Raw genomic sequence first — 18,480 nt, 5'->3', positions numbered from 1 at the left:
ATCATGGATCTGGGATTCATTAACAGTGTGGCTTGAGGTCCATCACTTGGACTCACTTGTTAGAGTTCCCATTTACACAAAGAAAGGGGGTGAGAGTTTATCTTTTTTATGCCCCTCGCTTCATATGATTGAGATTAATCTGAGGTAATACATTCAAACTAATTTATTTGTAAGTTTAAAGAAATTAAAACATCAAAAATGTAAGTATTCAAATTCAGTGAATTATAAAAAGCCTCATGCACTGTTACAAAGTATATCCCATGGAAACATTTTGCTAAGGGAAATCCTGACTTGGCATTTCTCTAACATTCAGATGGCCTATACTCCAAAGAGGACAGCTTTTGGTATCATTCCTTATCACTAGTCTGAAGTCTGTGTGTGTGTGTGTGTGTGTGTGTGTGTGTGTGTGTGTGTGTGTGTGTTGTGTGTTCTTAATTCATTTATCAATGTATCTTCATATACGTGTAGTTGTAAGTGCAGATATGTGCACGTAGATGACTGTGTGCATACACACATGAAGAGAACAGGAAAGCAAAGGACCACATGAGCTGGGTCTGACCAGGAAGAAAATGGAGACTTACAGGAGCAGCTGAGTTTTTGACAGTGACACTGGGGGTTGTAGCTCGAAGGGCTCCACTCACTCCATGGTAGTATTTGAAGCAGATCTTTGTTTCAGCTGGAAGACAAAAATAAGATGGAGCAGAGTCACTGGGTATATTCTAGGAAGACACAGCCATAGCCCAAAGGGATCTCTCCAGCAATGCAAACCATTTCCTCTCATGAGCCAGTGTGCAATGATTATTTACATATGGCCTCCTGGCCAGTATGTTTTTCTAAAACTATGTCATAAAAAATTGTGTGGGTTTTGACATTTAACATTTAATATGTACCCAAGTTAAACAAGTCCATTTCTTAAGCATCTTGGCATCCAGTCTACCTCACCGGACATTACTGAACATTATTACTTTAAAATCTGTATTCTAAGATTTATCAGTGATAACTTTTTGGTATAGTTATAGATGCAGATCTGTCTATAGATGGTAAGCAGAAAAGATAGGCTTTTGGTAAATTCCACTGGCTATGTTTGAATTTACAGTTGGTGAGACAATGAACAAGTCACTTAACTTCCTTTTATACTAGATTCTTCATATGTAAATGAAACACTATCCTATAAGGTATTGGTTGAGCAAACAAAAACACTTAGAGTCCAGTTAAGTGTTCAGGAAATGTCAGCGATGGTAGGATATAAGGACCGAATAGTGACGGGATTCCATTCCTTTCTGACAGTTGATTCTGCAGTGGGAAAGAAATCTTCAAGCAACGTGCCCTTAGTTTAGTAGATAGTGACCAGTGTTTGCAACTCACTGTTTCACATAATGCTGTTTTTTTTTTATTTTTAATTAAAATTTATAGCAGGTTGTGTCTTAGTCTACTACAACCTATTAATTTTGTTTTAGGAGTCTTTAATTAAAGCTGAACAGATTTATGGTTTATAAACATCTCCCTGTTTTGGGCATTATTTTTGAAAATGAAAAACTTTCAGCAAACTGTTGTTCAAGTTTGAATGTGTAATGCAATAACAATTGCTAGTTACCTGTCCAACACACATTCTCCTTTGTATGCTTAACAATAAAAATCTCAGGTTTATGTTGGATGCTAACGTCTAGCTGGCCATCCATTTCACAGTTTTTCTTGGAGATAATATCTGTGTTGCTTGCTACTGCCATTTTTATGTTTTCCTGACTTAAAGTCCAACTTCACCCTAACACAGAAAGCCCCACTGGTACAGAAGAAATGGTCATTGCCATGTTCTCCTATCGGCTAAGAAACATGAGTGGTTCTACGATTCTTTCTTTCTGTGGCCATGCTACTTTCCAAACAGCACTCTATACTTCAAGAAACACATAATGTCAGATTCTCATCACCTCACAGAACCTCAAAGAATGCTGTTAGTTGGACATATAATTCAAAATGAATTGAAAATAGAAATGCATTATCAGTATCATTTCATCTACTTGATTACTAGTGAGATTAAACTTTTTTCAGCAAATTTTTAGCTCTTTGAGTTTCTAAAAGCCCATTAAGTTGATATTGTTAAGACTTCTCATGACCTGAGTAATGCCTGGTTGCTCATAAGCTTTTTACTTCCTGAGTTATTTTTTTCCCTGTAGGAAATTAATACATTCATTAATTTCATTTCAAGCTTTTGGTGGGCCATTTAATAGCCTAGTTCCATAACATTATCTAAGATATTTACAAATTTCCCATATTAGGTCTACACAGCCAGGTCCAAAAAGCAGGTTTCTCATAGATGGGCAATCATGGTAAGCTCTGGATAAAGCAGCAAGTCATGCAGCTCACTGTTCCCATCAGTGCCCTTCAGTACCAGTTATACTGTCCATGATGCCCCTCAGTACCAGTTATATGTCCGTGAATGCCCCTCAGTACCAGTTATATGTCCGTGAATGCCCCTCAGTACCAGTTATATGTCCGTGAATGCCCCTCAGTACCAGTTATATGTCCGTGAATGCCCCTCAGTACCAGTTATATGTCCGTGAATGCCCCTCAGTACCAGTTATATGTCCGTGGATGCCCCTCAGTACCAGTTATACTGTCCGTGGATGCCCTTCAGTACCAGTTATACTGTCTGTGGATGCCCTTCAGTACCAGTTATACTGTCCGTGGATGCCCTTCAGTACCAGTTATACTGTCCGTGGATGCCCTTTAGTACCACTTATACTGTCTGTGGATGTCCTTCAGTACCAGTTATACTGTCTGTGGATGCCAGGGAGATCAGTACACTGGGGAAGAACTTTAAGCTAAGTCATATAGAAGGGAATAACAGGAATGTGTAGCAGTGCCAGTAGCTTTTATTCAAGAAAGAAAATGATTGTAATGTCTTTGAGCCAATGGTTGGGGAACCTGATAACAAACTTAAGTTAAATCCTATAGTCAGATTAGTGCTTATTTTGAACCAAGAACTAACTCATGGAAACCTTCAGAGCATGATATTTTCCCTTTGGGGGAAAAAATTGATGGCAAAGTTTGTATCTTTTTCCCCCCTTAAACATGTATTTTAATAATACATTTTGAAATTTAGAAGCTTGATCACTAATGGATCTTCCTTACTTAACCTAAACATGTATTGTAGCTTAGGAATAGGATATGAAGGAAAGCTACTAATAAATGCCTAAACATAACAATATAATATATTATTTTTTGTCTATGGCTTTAAAAATAATTTCATTAAAAAATTACATGATACTTCATATTTACTTTGGCTACACTTAACTGATCTGTTTAATTCATTACTTAGTTTTGTTAGTAAGGTATTGGTACCATTTATTTTCATATTTCCATTGTAACGTAACACCATACTTTAAAAAACGGATAACGACTAGAGTTTTGCATGTATAATGATAAGTAGGCAGTTGTCCAAGGGCAAAGAAATTTCTATAGTTGATAATTATTTCTATAGTTGACAATTATTGCCCTCTCTTAGAAAAATAGCAAGGTTTATAAGCAAAGAAATATTAGTGGAATATCAAGTACATTTTCAGATACTTTGTCAGGGACTGTCTTTGTCTTTCTAAAAATAATGATAATACCTGTAATATATTTTCTAAATGTAAACTATCTTCTAAATACAAAGCAGTTCTGTTACAACAGTTTTGTTGTGTATTTGGAGTAGAATGATGTATAAACACGGTACATGTGACATGGTCAACACATGAATGGCCTTCTTTATGATCAGTAGTGCTGACTTAGACAGCAGCTCAGGGTTGTCCTATTTGTGAGTGTCTAAAGGGTTAATGAAAGGTTGTATATTCCAGCTCTCCAGGAAAAGAGATCAGCAAACTAAGTGCATAGGTTAATAGTAGTGGTGAAATAGACATGCTTATGTTATGGTTGTTTTTACCTGGTTCATTTCAAGTTTGACCAGGGGCAACCAGCTTATTCAAATCCATAGCTTCATTTTTCCATTACTTGTTGTTACATGCGTGTGTGTGTATATACAAAACAAAGCTTGAAAAAATTCAAGTTTGTTAGTTAACTAGCAAAGTGAACTTTTCATTTCAGTCGTGGAAAAACAGGCAAATTTGAAAACATCTAGAAAAGCTGGGGGGTGAAAACAAATAAATATGACAAAAATAGTGTGAAATAAACTATAGAATGCACAGTTAACAGAATTTCAGATAAATAAGGAATATGTTTTTAGTGTAAGTTTCACATGAGATATATTTAAAATATTACTCTTTGTTTGCCCCTCATGGAAATTCAGGAAAAATAGACCATAGTTTCCCCCACTAAATCTGGAAACTCTCTCCTGGATACACTGAAATAACAAGGCAATAGAACAGAAAACAAGGCAGTAAAGGTCCCAAATATAAAATTCAGGGATGAGTTCTAGATTTTGAGTGTTGAGATTTAGATGAGGTTGTTCAGACTTCTAAACAAAGGTCTGTGAATGACCTCAGGTAGGGGAAAACATCATTATAAGTATTGAATCATTTCTGCAAGTGTCCATTTGCAAAGCAGAGTTCTCAGTTAGAACTGGCCAAACACATGCAGAGACAATGCAGTATAACAACACCAAAAGAATCATCAGATTCTTTACACAAGTGCACATGGGTTCCAGGTATTGGGAAATATATAAAGAAATCAATTTGAGGAATGGGCTTGGTACCTGGACAGAGTGTTTTCAAAAGAAGAAAAAAAAACTGGATAAGAAATATCTCAAAAAGTGTTCTTTGCCCCTACAAATTAAGGACATTCAAATCAAAGCATCATTGATGTTTCCTCTTGTCACAGAATGACAAAGACCAACAAAAGCTGGAGGAAATGTGGGGAAAGGGGATACTCACTCATTGTTGGTTGGATTGCAAACAGATCTAGTCACTTTGGAAATAAGTGTGGAGACTCTCAGAAAGCTAAAATTTAAATCTACTGAACAGCTATACCACTTCTTAGCATAAACCCAAAGGCCTCTACATCCTACTCCACAGATACTTGTTCAGCCATGTTCATGGCTGTCCTGTTCACCATAGCTAGGAAATGGAAACAACCTAAATGTCTGTCAACTGATAAATGTATAATGAAAAATGTGGCCCATATACACTATGGAATACTATATTCAGTTGTAAAGAAAGATGAATCTGCAGGAAAATGGACCAAGACAAATATCATACATTCTCTCTCCCTAGCTCCAAATATTCAAATGTGGGTAAAAAAAACCAGGGGTAACTACAGAAACCAGGGAAGTAAAATAGGAACATCTCAGGCCAGGGAGGAGCAATAGAGGAGGAAATAGTGTGGTACACGTGATCTAAAGGGGCACATGGCAAAAATTGGGGGAAGGCTCTAATTAAGAAAAGGTCTGAATGGGGGGTGATAGGAACAGGATCAGGTTGGGGGAGGATGGAGGGAGAGAGTACTGGGACAGACTAGAAATGGAGGGGCATTTCTGGGAAGAGCTAGAAACTTAGAGCAAAAGAGATCTGAAAGCCCGCCCCCACAGTGACACACTTACTCCAATAAGGCTACACCTCCTAATAGTGATACTGTTATTCTTTTTGACAAGTGATGCTTTTGTCAGAGGATAAATTGGCACGACAAAGGCAAGATTGCTGGGGAGAATAGGACAATTGGGCTGAGGACCGAGCAGCTAGGATTACACAGTCTCTTCCATTTTTTTTTTGTCAGATTTGCTTTAATGAATGAAAGAATGCCCTCTAAGTGCCACAAAGTACAAAAAGGAATTTGTATTTTTCATGTTCTACTTGCCTTAACTTGAAAATAGATTTAAGTCCATGGTCATGGCATGGACACCTTAGGTGGGCAGGCTAGGAAGCAGTTCTCATTAGGCAACGCAGATGTCTCATGCTTACACATAGGATTTGGAAGTTCCTATTGTTAGCAAGGCTATCAGATAACCCCCTGTGCCCTTGACACTAATTAGTATTAGTAAGTCCTCTGGACACATGGCCTAGAAAATCAATTTGCTTCCAAAGAGCATACAGGAGAAAAGGATATGTGGACAAAATATTGTAAATGGACATTTTCTGTCCCAACTGCCCAGTTCCCAATAATCATTTAAAGGCTTATATTAATTATAAATGCTCAGCTGATAGCTCAGGCTTGTTACTAGCTAACTCTTACATTTAAATGAACCCATTTCTACTAATCTATATATTGCCACGTGACTCTTGGCTTTACCTGTCCTCCTGCATGTTTTAAGGTTCTCATTAAACCTGACTCTGCTTTTACCTGGCCCCTAAGTGAAGGCACCTTTCAAAGTGGAAGCCCTGCAGCAGAACAGAAAAGAGTGCAGCTGAATTCTGCTCCAACTATGTCTTCTGGACCATAGGAATGGTGACAGTACTTACACTCCACAAAGTATGAGCTGGCGTCAATCTTCCAAATGATCTGGCCTCTGTGAGAACCGTTGACTCCACGATTCTTATAATCCAGAAAGTTTTCAGATGAGACTTCTCCTATGGGAGCAAAAGGGAAAAGGAGAATAGAGAAACATATCAGCCAGCCTCATATTTAGGAGCAGCAAAGAAAAAGAGCAAAGGATATGAATAGTAACACTTGAGATCACATAGAAATCTGGGAGTGTTCCAATACACCATCAGAACAAAGCATTTTTTTTTCTACCCAACATTCCTGACAGATGGATTTACTTACTTCTTAAACATCTCCATAGACAGAAAGCAATAACCATGGACAATCACTGCAATGACTCTTAAGTTATTATTTTTGAATAGTTCTTAGTTGTATGAAATCTGTGAAAGTCTTCTTAAAATTTTTGACTTGATCCTCATTTATGAATAAAGAGACATAGAGAAGAGGTCTGATGGTGCTTGCCTTCCTGAATATAACTTTCTCCCTCTCCCACTCCCATTCCTCATGAACTCCACCATGTATCACATCTTCTTCATTCTAGGCTTCATAATACTTTTTATTTTATTTTCTTAAAATGTACTAAACAGGTTCCCATGAAGCCATTTTCATACAGATATATACGCTAAGTATACTCCTACCCACATCTTGCTATTCTTCACATCCTCTTGCACTAATTGTCTTCATTCCCCAGTTTGTTTTTACTTTCATGATAATTATGAAGTCTAGGACCCACAACTGAGCAAAAACATGCAATGTTTGTCTGCCTGAAACCGGCTTCATTTGCTCACTTGTTATGGTTATTTCCAGCTTTGTGCAAATGACATAACTTCATTCTTTTTTATGGATAAAGAATATCTGATTGTATTTATGTACCACATTTTCTTAATCCGTTTCTCTGTTGTCAGACGCCTAGGCTGGTTCTACAACTTTGCTATTGTTAATAAGGCTGTGGTTAGTAAGTATTGGTGTGAAGTATCTCTGTGATACATTGACTTGGACTACAAGATGATATACCTTGTCATAGGAAAGCTTGAATTTAGTGAGAAAATTCCATACTCATTTCTATGTCTAGAGTAGTTAACATTCTATGAGCCGAGTATAAAGGTTCCCTATAGTCTGCAGTCTTGACAATATTGGCTATTTGCTTTCTTGATAACTGCCATTCTTAATGAGTGAGGTGTAATCTCAATGCCTCTTGTATTTTCATTTTTCTGATTTTGAACCAGTGTTTTGGCAATGTATACTTACTTCATTATTCAAGGATTGATTTTACTTTAATTAGCCAGTTTATTATTTAGGTTATTTTGGGTTTCGGTATTTGATTTTATTTTCAATTCTTTGTATATTATAGATATTAATTCTCTGTCATATGTATAGTCAGTAAACATTTTCTTTCTGCAAAGGAATTTTTTATTCATTTTAGATTCCAACCACAGATCACCCTCTCTTCCCTCCTACTCCTCCAGCCTTCCCACTACAACCTACCCCCTCTTCCTCCCTCCAACAAGGTAAGGCCTCCCATGTCGAGTCAGCAGAGCCTGGTTCATTCAGTAGAGGCAGGTCCAAGCCCCTCACCCTGCATCAAGGCTGTGCAAGGTGTCCCACCATAGGTAGTGGGCTCCAAAAAGCCAGATCATGCAACAGGGATGGATCCTAATCTCAATGCCAGGGGGCTGCTCAAGCAGATCAAGCTACACAACTGTCTTCGCTTATGCAGAGGGCCTCGTCCAGTCCCATGTAGGTGCCACAGCTGTCGGTCCACAGTTCATGAGTTCCCACTAGTTTGGTTTGATTATCTCTGTAGGTTTCCTCATCATTATCTTGGTTCCCCTTGCTCAAAGAATCCCTTTCCTTCTCTTTGACTGGACTCCCAGAGCTCAGTCTGGTGCCTGGCTGTGGATCTCTGCATCTGCTTCCATCAGTTAGGGTGAAGACTCTATGATGACAGTTAGGGTATTCACCAATCTGATTACTGAGGTAAGCCAGTTCAGGAACCCTCTCGACTATTGCTAGTGTAGTCTAAGCTGGGGTCATGCTTGTGATTCCTGGGGACTTCCCTAGTACCTGGTTTCTAAATATCTCCCTCTCTCATGGTATCTCTTTCACTGCTCTCCCACTCTGTCCCCATTCCAGCTTGACCATCCTGTTCCCTTATGTTCACATCCCCCATCCTCAGCCCTCCATTGCCCCTCCCCCATCCCCAGTTCACTCATGGAGATCTCATATATTTCCCCTTCCCAGGGAGATCCATGCATCCCTTTTTGGGTCCTCCTTGTTAGCTAGCTTCTCTAGAGCTGTGGGTTGTAGTCTGGTTATCCTTTGCTTTACATCTAGTCTCCACTTAAGAGTGAGTATATACCATGTTTGTACTTCTGAGTCTGGGTTATCTCACTCAGGATGATATATTTCATGATGTCTTTTTTTTTTTTTTTTTACAACTGAGTAGTACTCCATTGTGTATATGTACCACATTTTCTTTATCCATTCTTCGGTTGAGGGGCATCTAGGTTGTTTCCAGGTTCTGGCTATTACAAATAATGCTGCTATGAACATAGTTACGGATGTGTCTTTGTGGTATGATTGAGCATTCCTTGCATTCCTTGGGTATATGACCAAGAGTGGTATAACTGGGACTTAAGGAAGATTGATTCCCAATTTTCTGAGAAACCGCCATACTGATTTCCAAAGCAGCTGTATGAGTTTGCACTACCATCAACAGTGGAGAAATGTTCCCCTTGCTCAGTAAACATTTTCTTTTATTCTCTAGTTGGTCTCTTTACTTAATATTTTATCCTTCATCATATGAATACACAGTTTTGTCAGCACTGTTTATTGAAGAGACTGTATTTTCTACAATCAGTATTTTTAGCATCTTTGTAAAAACAATCAGGTGGATATACCTAAATGGGTTTATTTATTGCTCCTCTATTCTGTCCTTCTATATGTGTACCTATTTTTATGCATGTACTGTACTGTGCTACTTTTATTACTATAGCTCTGCAGTACCACTTAAAATCAGGTGTGATTATACCTACAACACTGTTCCTTGTGTCCATGATTGTTTTGACTACCAAGGATCTTTTGGGATTCCACATGAAATTTGTGATTGTCTTTTCCCCCATTTTTTTTTTTTTCTGTGTGTGAAGAAGGACATTGGAATTTTGATGGGGATTGCACTGAATTGGTGCATTGCTTTGTGTATTACCATAAGTCACAATGTTAATTCTTTCAATCCATGACCTTGGGAGTTTTGTGTTGTTTTTTTAAATCTTCTAGAGTTTTCTTTCATTTCTTTCCTCAGTGTTTTAAAGTTTTCATTATAAAGTTCTTTACTTCCTTGGTTATGTTCATTCTTAGATGTTTGATATTTTTTTGAGGCAATTGTGAATGTGATTGTTTTTCTTACTTTGTTCATAATGTACTATTAGTATATAGGAAGGTCACTTCTTAGCTCTTTCTGATGTGACAAAATATTGTAATAAAAGCAACTTAAGCAAGAGGGTTCATTCTGGATCACAGTTCAGGGTACAGTTCATGATGACAGGGAAGTCAAATGGCAGAAGCTTGAAGCATTTGGTTTGCTGCATCTGCAGTCAAGAAGCAAAAACAAACTCATGTGGCTCCTTAGTTTCTTTTCTCTATCACCATGTGATGGTATCTTCCATGGTGAACACATTCTCTCCTCAGTCAATATAACTGTCCTAGTTAGGGTTACTATTGCTCTGATCAAGCACTATGACCAAAAACAAGTTGGGGAGGGAAGGGTTTATTTATCTTATGCTTCCATATCACTGAAGTGAGTCAGGACAGGAACTCAAACAGGGCAGAAACCTGAAAGCAGGAGCTGATGCCATGGAAGAAGAAAGAAGCCATGCTTTTTTCTGGCTTGCCCCTCATGGCTTGCTCAGCCTGCTTTCTTATAGAAACAAGAACCACCAGTCCAGGGTGGTACCACCCACAATGGTCTGGGCCCTCCTCCATCAATCTCTAATTAAGAACATTCTCTACAGGCCCATCTCTACAGCTGGAGCTTATGGAGGCATGTTCTCAATTGAAGTTCCCTCCTCTCAGATGACTTCAGTTTGTGTCAAGTTGACATAAAACTAGCCAGAACAAAACAAAGATAATTCCCCAAAGGCATGCCCATTAACCCTTCTCTTACAGAGTCTAACCACCACCACCACACTGTTGATTTTTCTATTCTACTTTTGTATCTTTCTGGTAGAGGTTTTTTTTTCCCCTAAAAGATTCAAGGTCTGATCATTTATTTGTTACTTTAAAGACTTAGTTTTGCCTAGACTTCTTATAAGTAGAGGTTCTCAGGAATGGCAGCCTACATTTATTGGCAATATGTTCCTAGCATTTTTCTTTGTCTTCTTGCATTCTCTTAGTCAAAAGTTTAGAACACTCTACACCCCTCTCCTCATTTTTCTTAGTGCATTGTCTCTTCAGAGCAATCACACAGGCACCCCTGTTATAGGACAAGTGGAATAACAAGATGTTGAATCTTGGACACTGAATTTTGGATGCTTTGCTCCTGGGCTTCTTACCTTCTTTGTTCAATGGCTTTCTGACAATGTATTGGTGGACATCATTGTCTTTAGAGAGACTGAGAAGTTTTCAGATTCTGCTATCTTGTTTGGGTCCCAGCTACTGAGATACAGTAGTATCTATCAGCTTCAAAATAGCCCTTCCACACTCAACCCTGTAACCAGGTTGAAAACATTTAAGTTGGCATCCACAATGGATCCAGACCACACTTGTGCTTCCCCTCTCCCATTCTCCTTGGTCTATAATAAGAATGCCCCATACTCAAGAGTAGGCACACTCTCTTGTGGGTCAAGACACCTTGTTTCATGTGAAAATCTTGTTTTTCATTTCCTTCGTTCATTTGAACCCCATAAACCCTCCACTCTTCATCCAGAGCATCAGGAGCTACTTATGTGTCATGCACTTCTCATGGAAAGTATGAAGCTTGTGTTCATTGCCCACTTCAATGAGTTTCAGAGTGGAGATATTCATCTTCATTTTGACACAGCAACCACTTATGAGGTGCCACAGAAAAGAGCTCTGGTAGAGTTTTTAGGGTGTATAAAATATAGGCTCACATTTCCAAATAGGGATACTCTGAATTCTTCCTTTCGTACTTGATTCATTTTATTCCCTTCTCTTGTTTTCTTGTTCTAGTTGAGATTTCTATCACTATATTAAAAGAAAAGAATATAAGCAGTCTTAGTTTGTTCTTGATTTTTATGGTGATGGTTTTGTTTTGATCGCATTTAGTATAATTTTGGTTACACATTTGTTATATATAGCTATTACTACTTTGAGATATGTTTTTCCACACCTATTTTCTTCAGAACTTTTATCATGAGAGGATGTATCTTTCTGAGTTGATTAAGTTATCTTTTATCACATCAGTGTTCATTGGGGACAAAATTCTGCAATTTTCTTTTCATGTGTTTTTATCTGGCTTTAATAACAAGGTAATACCAGCTTTGTAGACAATATCTGGCAGTGTTCCTTCCCTTTCTATTTTATGGCATAGTTTATGAAACTTTGGTATTAGTTCTTTGGCTGCCTGGTAAAATTAGCAATGAAGACATCTGTACCTGGACTTTTCTTTGGAAGATTTATTGTTTTTAAATTTCTGCTTCAATCTCATGGCTTGTTGTAGATCTGTGGAAGTAATTCATTTCATATTAGTTTAATTTTGGGCAGGTCTTATGTGTCTAAAAATTCATCCATTTCTTTAGAACTTTTCCAGTTTAGTAGAATATGGGTTTTAGATATGTATAATATTTTCATTCATATTTTTTGTAATGCCTCCCTTTTCATCTTTAATTTTTTATTTGGGTCTTCTCATTCTTTGTTTTAGTTAATGTTGCTAAGGGCTTGTCAATCCTGTTTACCCTTTCAAAGAACCAATTCTTTCTTTGTTCCTTAATTCTCGGCATTTTCATGTCCTTCCTGGTCTTAATTATTTCTTTCCTTCCTTCTTATGAAGTTATTCTTCCTCCTTCAATTTGGACAGATATTTTTTGCTGTGCATGGTAACCTGGGTTGACAACTATTACTTTTCAATGCTTGGAATACAATATTTCATGCTCTTTGGGGGCCTTGGCTTTATGTTGATAAATCTGTAATTCTGATGGTTTTATTTCCTCTGTATGTGTCCTTGCTCTTCTCTCTTTCATTGTTCAGTATTTGTGTTTGTTCTCTATGTTTAGGTGTTTTTTTTTTTTTTAAAGAATATGACACAGAGAGGTTTTTGTCTATCTTGACTGTTTAGTGTTCTAAATACCTCCTCAACCATGGCCATGTCTTTTTTCAAATTTTGGAAGTTTTCTGCTATGTTGTGTTGAACATATTGCTTGTACCCTTAGTTGGGAGTCATTATCCTTCATTACCATGATTTGTAAATTCATCTAAAATGGTGTTCCATAAAACATACGTGTTTTGTTCATGTTTTATTATATTATCTTTGTAGGTGTCTAGATATTCCAATTAATATATCATGTCTTCCATTCTTGATATTCTGCATTCCACTTGATTAATTCTATTAGTCAGGCTTTCTGTTGAGGTTTTTATTTGATTTACTAAGGCTTTTGTTTTTAAATTTTTGGTTTTTTTGTGTGTGTTTATTGAATTTCTGTTCTTTGTTCTGACTTTATTATTTGATTAGATGTTTATGTACATCTCCCTTCAAATTAATGTAGGAGTTTGTTGACACACTTTTATTCCTTAAACTTTTGCTAAGATCTATTTTAACAAACTGTTTATGTATGTGCATCTGTTGTGTGTATGTGCACACAGTGTAGGTGTCCACAATACCTGTAGTGTCAGATGTCATGGAGCTGGGATGATGGTGGTTGAGAGCCACCTGATATGGGACAGGAACTGATCTCAGATGTTCTGAAAGAGCAGTTAGCACTTTTAACCACTAAGCCATCTTGCAAACCCCTCTTTAAACATTTCTGTAATCATTCATTTAAATTTCCTATCTGGGATTTCATCTAATTCATTCTCTTTGAAGTCCATAGCTGTGTAACTGGCTTTTGTTATTGTTTTGTTTTTGAGATGTTTATAGTACTTTGAGCTTTAATGTTTCTTTCATAATCTCACAGATATTAAACCTCTGTGGTTATTTCATTGTTTTTATACCAGCTGTATTTTTTTTTTTACTTGAAATATTTGTAACATTCAAATGGTACTAGGTTGTAGTAGAGTTGAGATGTATACTTCAGAAGTTATGTCTTAGAGCATCTGATATCATGCTTATATTAGTCTGGCAGTAGAATATTAGCTTAAGAAAGAACCAAAACTTATAGACAGACCCATTGTGTAAACACCATATGGTCAAATGGTCTTAACTTTAATAACTATTAGAGAACAAAGGAGCAAGTGCATGATGACATACTGTAGGGTTGTAGTTACTAAGATTAGGAGTGGAAGGGATATAGGATGAGTCAGCATAGAAACTGTTAGATCAAGTAAGAGAAAAATCAAAGCGGGAAAAATCTTTGTGCTTGTTACTTTTTTGTCAACTTAACACAGACTAGAGTCACCAACTGAGGAACTGCCTTCATCCGATTGTCCTGTGTGAATGTCTGTGGGGGCATTTTCTTGTTTAATGATTAATGTGGGAAGGCTGAGCCCCCTGTGAGTGGTGCCACCTATGGGCAGGTGGTCCTGGGTAGTGCAAGAAAGCAGACTGAGCAAGCTGTAAAGTCAGCCAGTAAGTAATCTCCTTCCAGGGTTGTGCTTCAGTTCATGCCTCCAGATTCTCTCTTGGGCCCCTGCTCTCGCTTTCTCAAGGATGTACTGTGATGGATCCATGTAAACCAAACAAACCCCTGTATTCCCAAGTTGGTTTTAGTTAGTGTTTTATTGCAGCAACAGAGATTTGAGCTAGGAAACTCAAAGAGGGCAAAGCTAGGAAATTATTGTGTCCACAGGAATTAGATTATTAACATTTTAGAGGTTTATAGATAAAAAATAAAAACAAGAGGGACATAGAGAAGAAAGAAAGGTGAATTAGGAATTAGAATTAAAGTATGTAGTTTTGTGCATGAAAAGTTGTTTTTATTTTTATCTTTGCAGACTCTCTCTCTCTCTCTCTCTCTCTCTCTCTTCTAAAATTTATTTTGTTTATTATGGGTACAGTGTTCTGTCTGCATGTATCCCTGCAGGCCAGAAGAGGGAGCCAGATCTCATTACATATGGTTGTGAGCCAACTGGCGGTTGCTGGGAATTGAACTCATGACCTCTGGAAGAATAGCCAGTGCTCTTAACTGCTGAGCCATCTCTCCAGCTGACCCTTGTTTTCAAAGAGAACTGGGAAGAGCACCATTGTCTCACTGCTCATTAACAAGAACTGTTTGTATCCTTTGAAAAATAACTTATTTGCAAAATATAACTGTTCACAGTGTGTGCTCACAGCTCTGTTTCTATTATTATGATTATTGTATAATATGCTTTTTATAGTGATTGCTTCATTTACTTAAAAAAAACCATAATATTTCCCAGCTCCTTGAATTTTTATATCGAAGTATAAATGTTCCTCATCGTGGCAGTTCTCCAAGAGATGGTATGTGTTTATATCATCCACTATGATGTCATAGTCAGAGTCAGATATTTGTACACAATGGTGTGTGGAAGGGAGGAAATTCTTTCATGTACTGGATAATGTATATCACATATTTTGCTTCATTCGAGACTAAATCGGGGGATAAATGGATAAACAAAACATGGTCTATAGTCTTAGAGATTTTCTCACACATTTGAGTATTTGTTCAAGAAAATAGTTAATTTCCATAGAATATAGAAAGCATTTAAATGGTTAAATATCAAGGAAACAAGCCAAAGGCAAGAAAAAGTATATAGCTGAGGAGAACTGGAAAACTTTGATAAAAATAAAAAAAAGATAACACACATTACAAAGAGAAAAATCTAGATTTTGCTGTACATGTTTAAGTGCAGCATGTTCTAAGGACCTGATAACAGCCCTGATGAATATCCTTTTCCCAACCTTATATCAAAGGCAATCATCACCATTTGATAGAAATATTACTCCTCTTTGCTTGGGAATCCAGGGGTACTGTCAGGGTGAACCTCAGAAGGACAGATGAGTCTATATACTTTATTTGGAAAGCGATTTAATAAAAGGGATTCAGTACTGGAGACATGGACTCCAAAAATAAGCACCAGGTTAATACTCCATCTAAATGGATCCTACCTGAGCTGCAGTCTTTCCTCAGAGAAGCTTCCCCAAGGCCTATGGAATATAAGGTCTCAGAACATTAGCTATAGTCCTGAAAAGGGAGGCTACTGATAAGGCCACATCAAGTTCCTCTTTTCTCATCGTGAGGATGGGCAGCAAGTGGCAAACGGTATGTTATTGCCACCATCACATACCTGTTGTGCCATGAACTTGGTGAGTGGACATTATGACGCTGCTATAGAAATGCCAGTTTCCTCAGGCCATTGTTGCAGCAGCCACAGGCCAGAGGGCAGGAAGAGTCCCATGTATTACTTCTACCTTCTGAACCTTACACAAGTGCAGCTAAATGAAGAGAGAGTTGCCTCCAGAACACAGGTGCATAAGGAAGTAGGATTTAAGTTTTAGAAGAGCAGATTCTACAGTAGAGGAGGGAATTTGAGGACAGAGGGGAACCAGAGTGGATGCTGTGGGTCAAGTCACGCTCCTCCCCACAAGGACCAGTGGTACCTCTCCAGCTCTCTACCTAAAAGTGCTTTGCCATGTGCTGTCTGTTGAGGCGGATGTCTACAAGAGGTATATAAACTTCCTCAGCAGGAAGCTTTTCTGTATTGTTATACGCTGTGATCTTAGGTATCTCAATTAATGCCTGCGTGTCTTAGATTACTTACTACAAAATGATGACAATATTAGCATGCATCTTAGCATTCTACTCTAAAGATTAGCTGGACTATCACAGCAGTGATCCTAGAACAATATCAGACATCTAGTAAGTAGTTATTTTTTCAGAGTCTGTGTGAAAAATATTGCATTCTATAAGTCCCAAAGTATTAATGAGCAAAATTAATAATAGCATTAAATATTGGAATGCCAGTAGTACTTAATTTAAGATGTAGACATTATCTATTTTGTCCAGAACACAATATTTGATTCCTCAAATCATATATATTGATAAATATTTCTTTGACATGCAGAATTCTACCGAAGCCACAGCTTATAGCAATAGTAAAGATTTTTGCAGGCCATTTTAATCAGAAAGATTTATTGAAGTGTACAGAAAAATAACATATCTAAGAAATGAAGAATGCCTCCTAAACAGATCAAGTTATTCAATGGTCTCACTTATCCAGAGGGCCTGATCCAGCTGGGGGCTCCACAGCCTTTGGTTCATATAATTCATGTGCTTCCATTCGATTGGCTATTTGTCCCTGTGCTTTTTGCAATCTTGGATTCAACAATTCACACTCTTGCAGACCTTCCTCTTTCTCGACAGTTGGACACCTGGAGCTCCACCTGGGACCTGGCTGAGGATCTCTGCATCCACTTCCATCAGTTCCAAGTTTGGGAGGCATCCAGTCTGTGGGACCAGGATCTGTCCTTAGTGCATGAGCTGGCTGTTTGAAACCTTGGGCTTACACAGGGGCTTGCTCAGTCTGGAAGGAGGTGACAGGACCTGCCTGTACTGAATCCACCAGGTTTAAATGAATCCCCAGGGGTGCCTTGATCCTGGAGGACATGGGAATGGAGGGGAGGGGCTGGGGGGAAGGTGGGGGTGGGGGCGGGAGGGGGAAGGACAGGGGAACCCATGGCTGATGTATAAAATTTAAAACACATAATAATAAAGAAAAAAATTATTTATTAAAAAAAAGAAATGAAGAATGTCTTTTTTTCTTGATTTATCTTCAAAGAGGATACTAACTACAGTTTCTATACCCTATCTGTATTCGTAAAATGCACAACAGAAGCATTGCCATTAAGAGCAAAATGGACAAGTGATCCACCCCATAATCTATTTTAAAATATCTTGTAACTAAACCTGGGGAAATGTCCAGGGGATTCTTCACTGAAGTCGTAGGACCAGAGAGATGGGTAGATTCTACTTGGCTGCCCTCCTCAGAAGCCCAGATGAAGCTCTGACTCCTAAAGCTAGGAGGATGCTCTAAGGACAAAAGACAGCACAGGTCCCCAACCAAGGCCCTTTCCCTCTCTTTTGACTTTTACCTTGTAGTGTTTCTTTGTGTAAAGGTATTCAGTGTCTGATGTAACTAAACAAATATGGCTTTAGTCCTCTTATATGCTAATGAGATGCCAACTTCCAAGAGTTGATGACCATACAGAAGAATTCTTTAAAATAGAGGAAGGAGAGAGAGAAGGGGTTACAGAAGCTGCAACATCAGTGGAGGGGGGCATACCATAGATTGGGATGCGGGGTGGGGGGTGCTAGGAGACTTCGTGCAAGTACCTAGTCAAAGAGATATTTTAGACTTTTTCTCTAAATTTTAAGGCACTGGACATTAATCTATTTTATAGCTAGGGGCTGAATTTCTGTTTATTCTGGAATTCTCATAACTTCTAGTGTGTGATTTCTTACAATGGAACAAATACTGGTTTGTATATAGTTTGTCTATTCTGAAAGTCATATTGGAGCTTGTTTCCAACTGGGAGGTATGTTTTTTTCATTTAAAAAATGGTTTCTTTTATCTTTTAGATTTTAATATAAGTAATAATCTCTTCCTTTTCCTCCCTGTAAACCCTTTCATATATCTGTTCTTGCTCTTTTAAAATTCATGTCCTCTTTTTAAAAAACTAATAGTTGTTACACACACACACACACACACACACACACACACACACTCCTAAATACATGAGCACAACCTCTTCAGTCTGTGTAATGTTACTTGTATACGTTTTCAGGGCTGACTGGTATAGGACAGCCAGTTGTACTTTTTCCATTCTCAGCTTTCTTTAGTTGCCAGCAGTTCCTTACGTCGGGTCGGGTCGGGCTAACCCCTTTAGCATGTCTGTTATTGTTGTTTTTGCTCAGCTCATGTTTAGGCTGTCACATGGATGAG

General features: G+C 38.0%; 1 protein-coding gene across 6 annotated transcripts in view; it reads right to left on the bottom strand.

Annotated features, from left to right (window-relative positions):
• The window catches only part of Hecw1 (HECT, C2 and WW domain containing E3 ubiquitin protein ligase 1), a 272,667-nt gene that overhangs the window by 119,868 nt on the left and 134,319 nt on the right, over positions 1-18,480 (bottom strand). For all 6 annotated transcript variants that reach the window (XM_036187474.1, XM_036187473.1, XM_036187478.1 and 3 more), the window contains 2 exons: positions 6,387-6,494; positions 582-676 (listed from right to left, as the gene is read on the bottom strand). In XM_036187474.1, coding sequence (XP_036043367.1) covers positions 582-676; positions 6,387-6,494 — 203 coding nt within the window. The remainder of the gene's footprint in view (positions 1-581; positions 677-6,386; positions 6,495-18,480) is intronic.

This window comes from Onychomys torridus, chromosome 5, assembly GCF_903995425.1.
Source record: "Onychomys torridus chromosome 5, mOncTor1.1, whole genome shotgun sequence".
Classification (NCBI taxonomy): Eukaryota; Metazoa; Chordata; class Mammalia; order Rodentia; family Cricetidae; genus Onychomys; species Onychomys torridus.
Note: the sequence above shows the minus strand (reverse complement) of the source record. Positions and strands in the feature narration are given on the sequence as shown.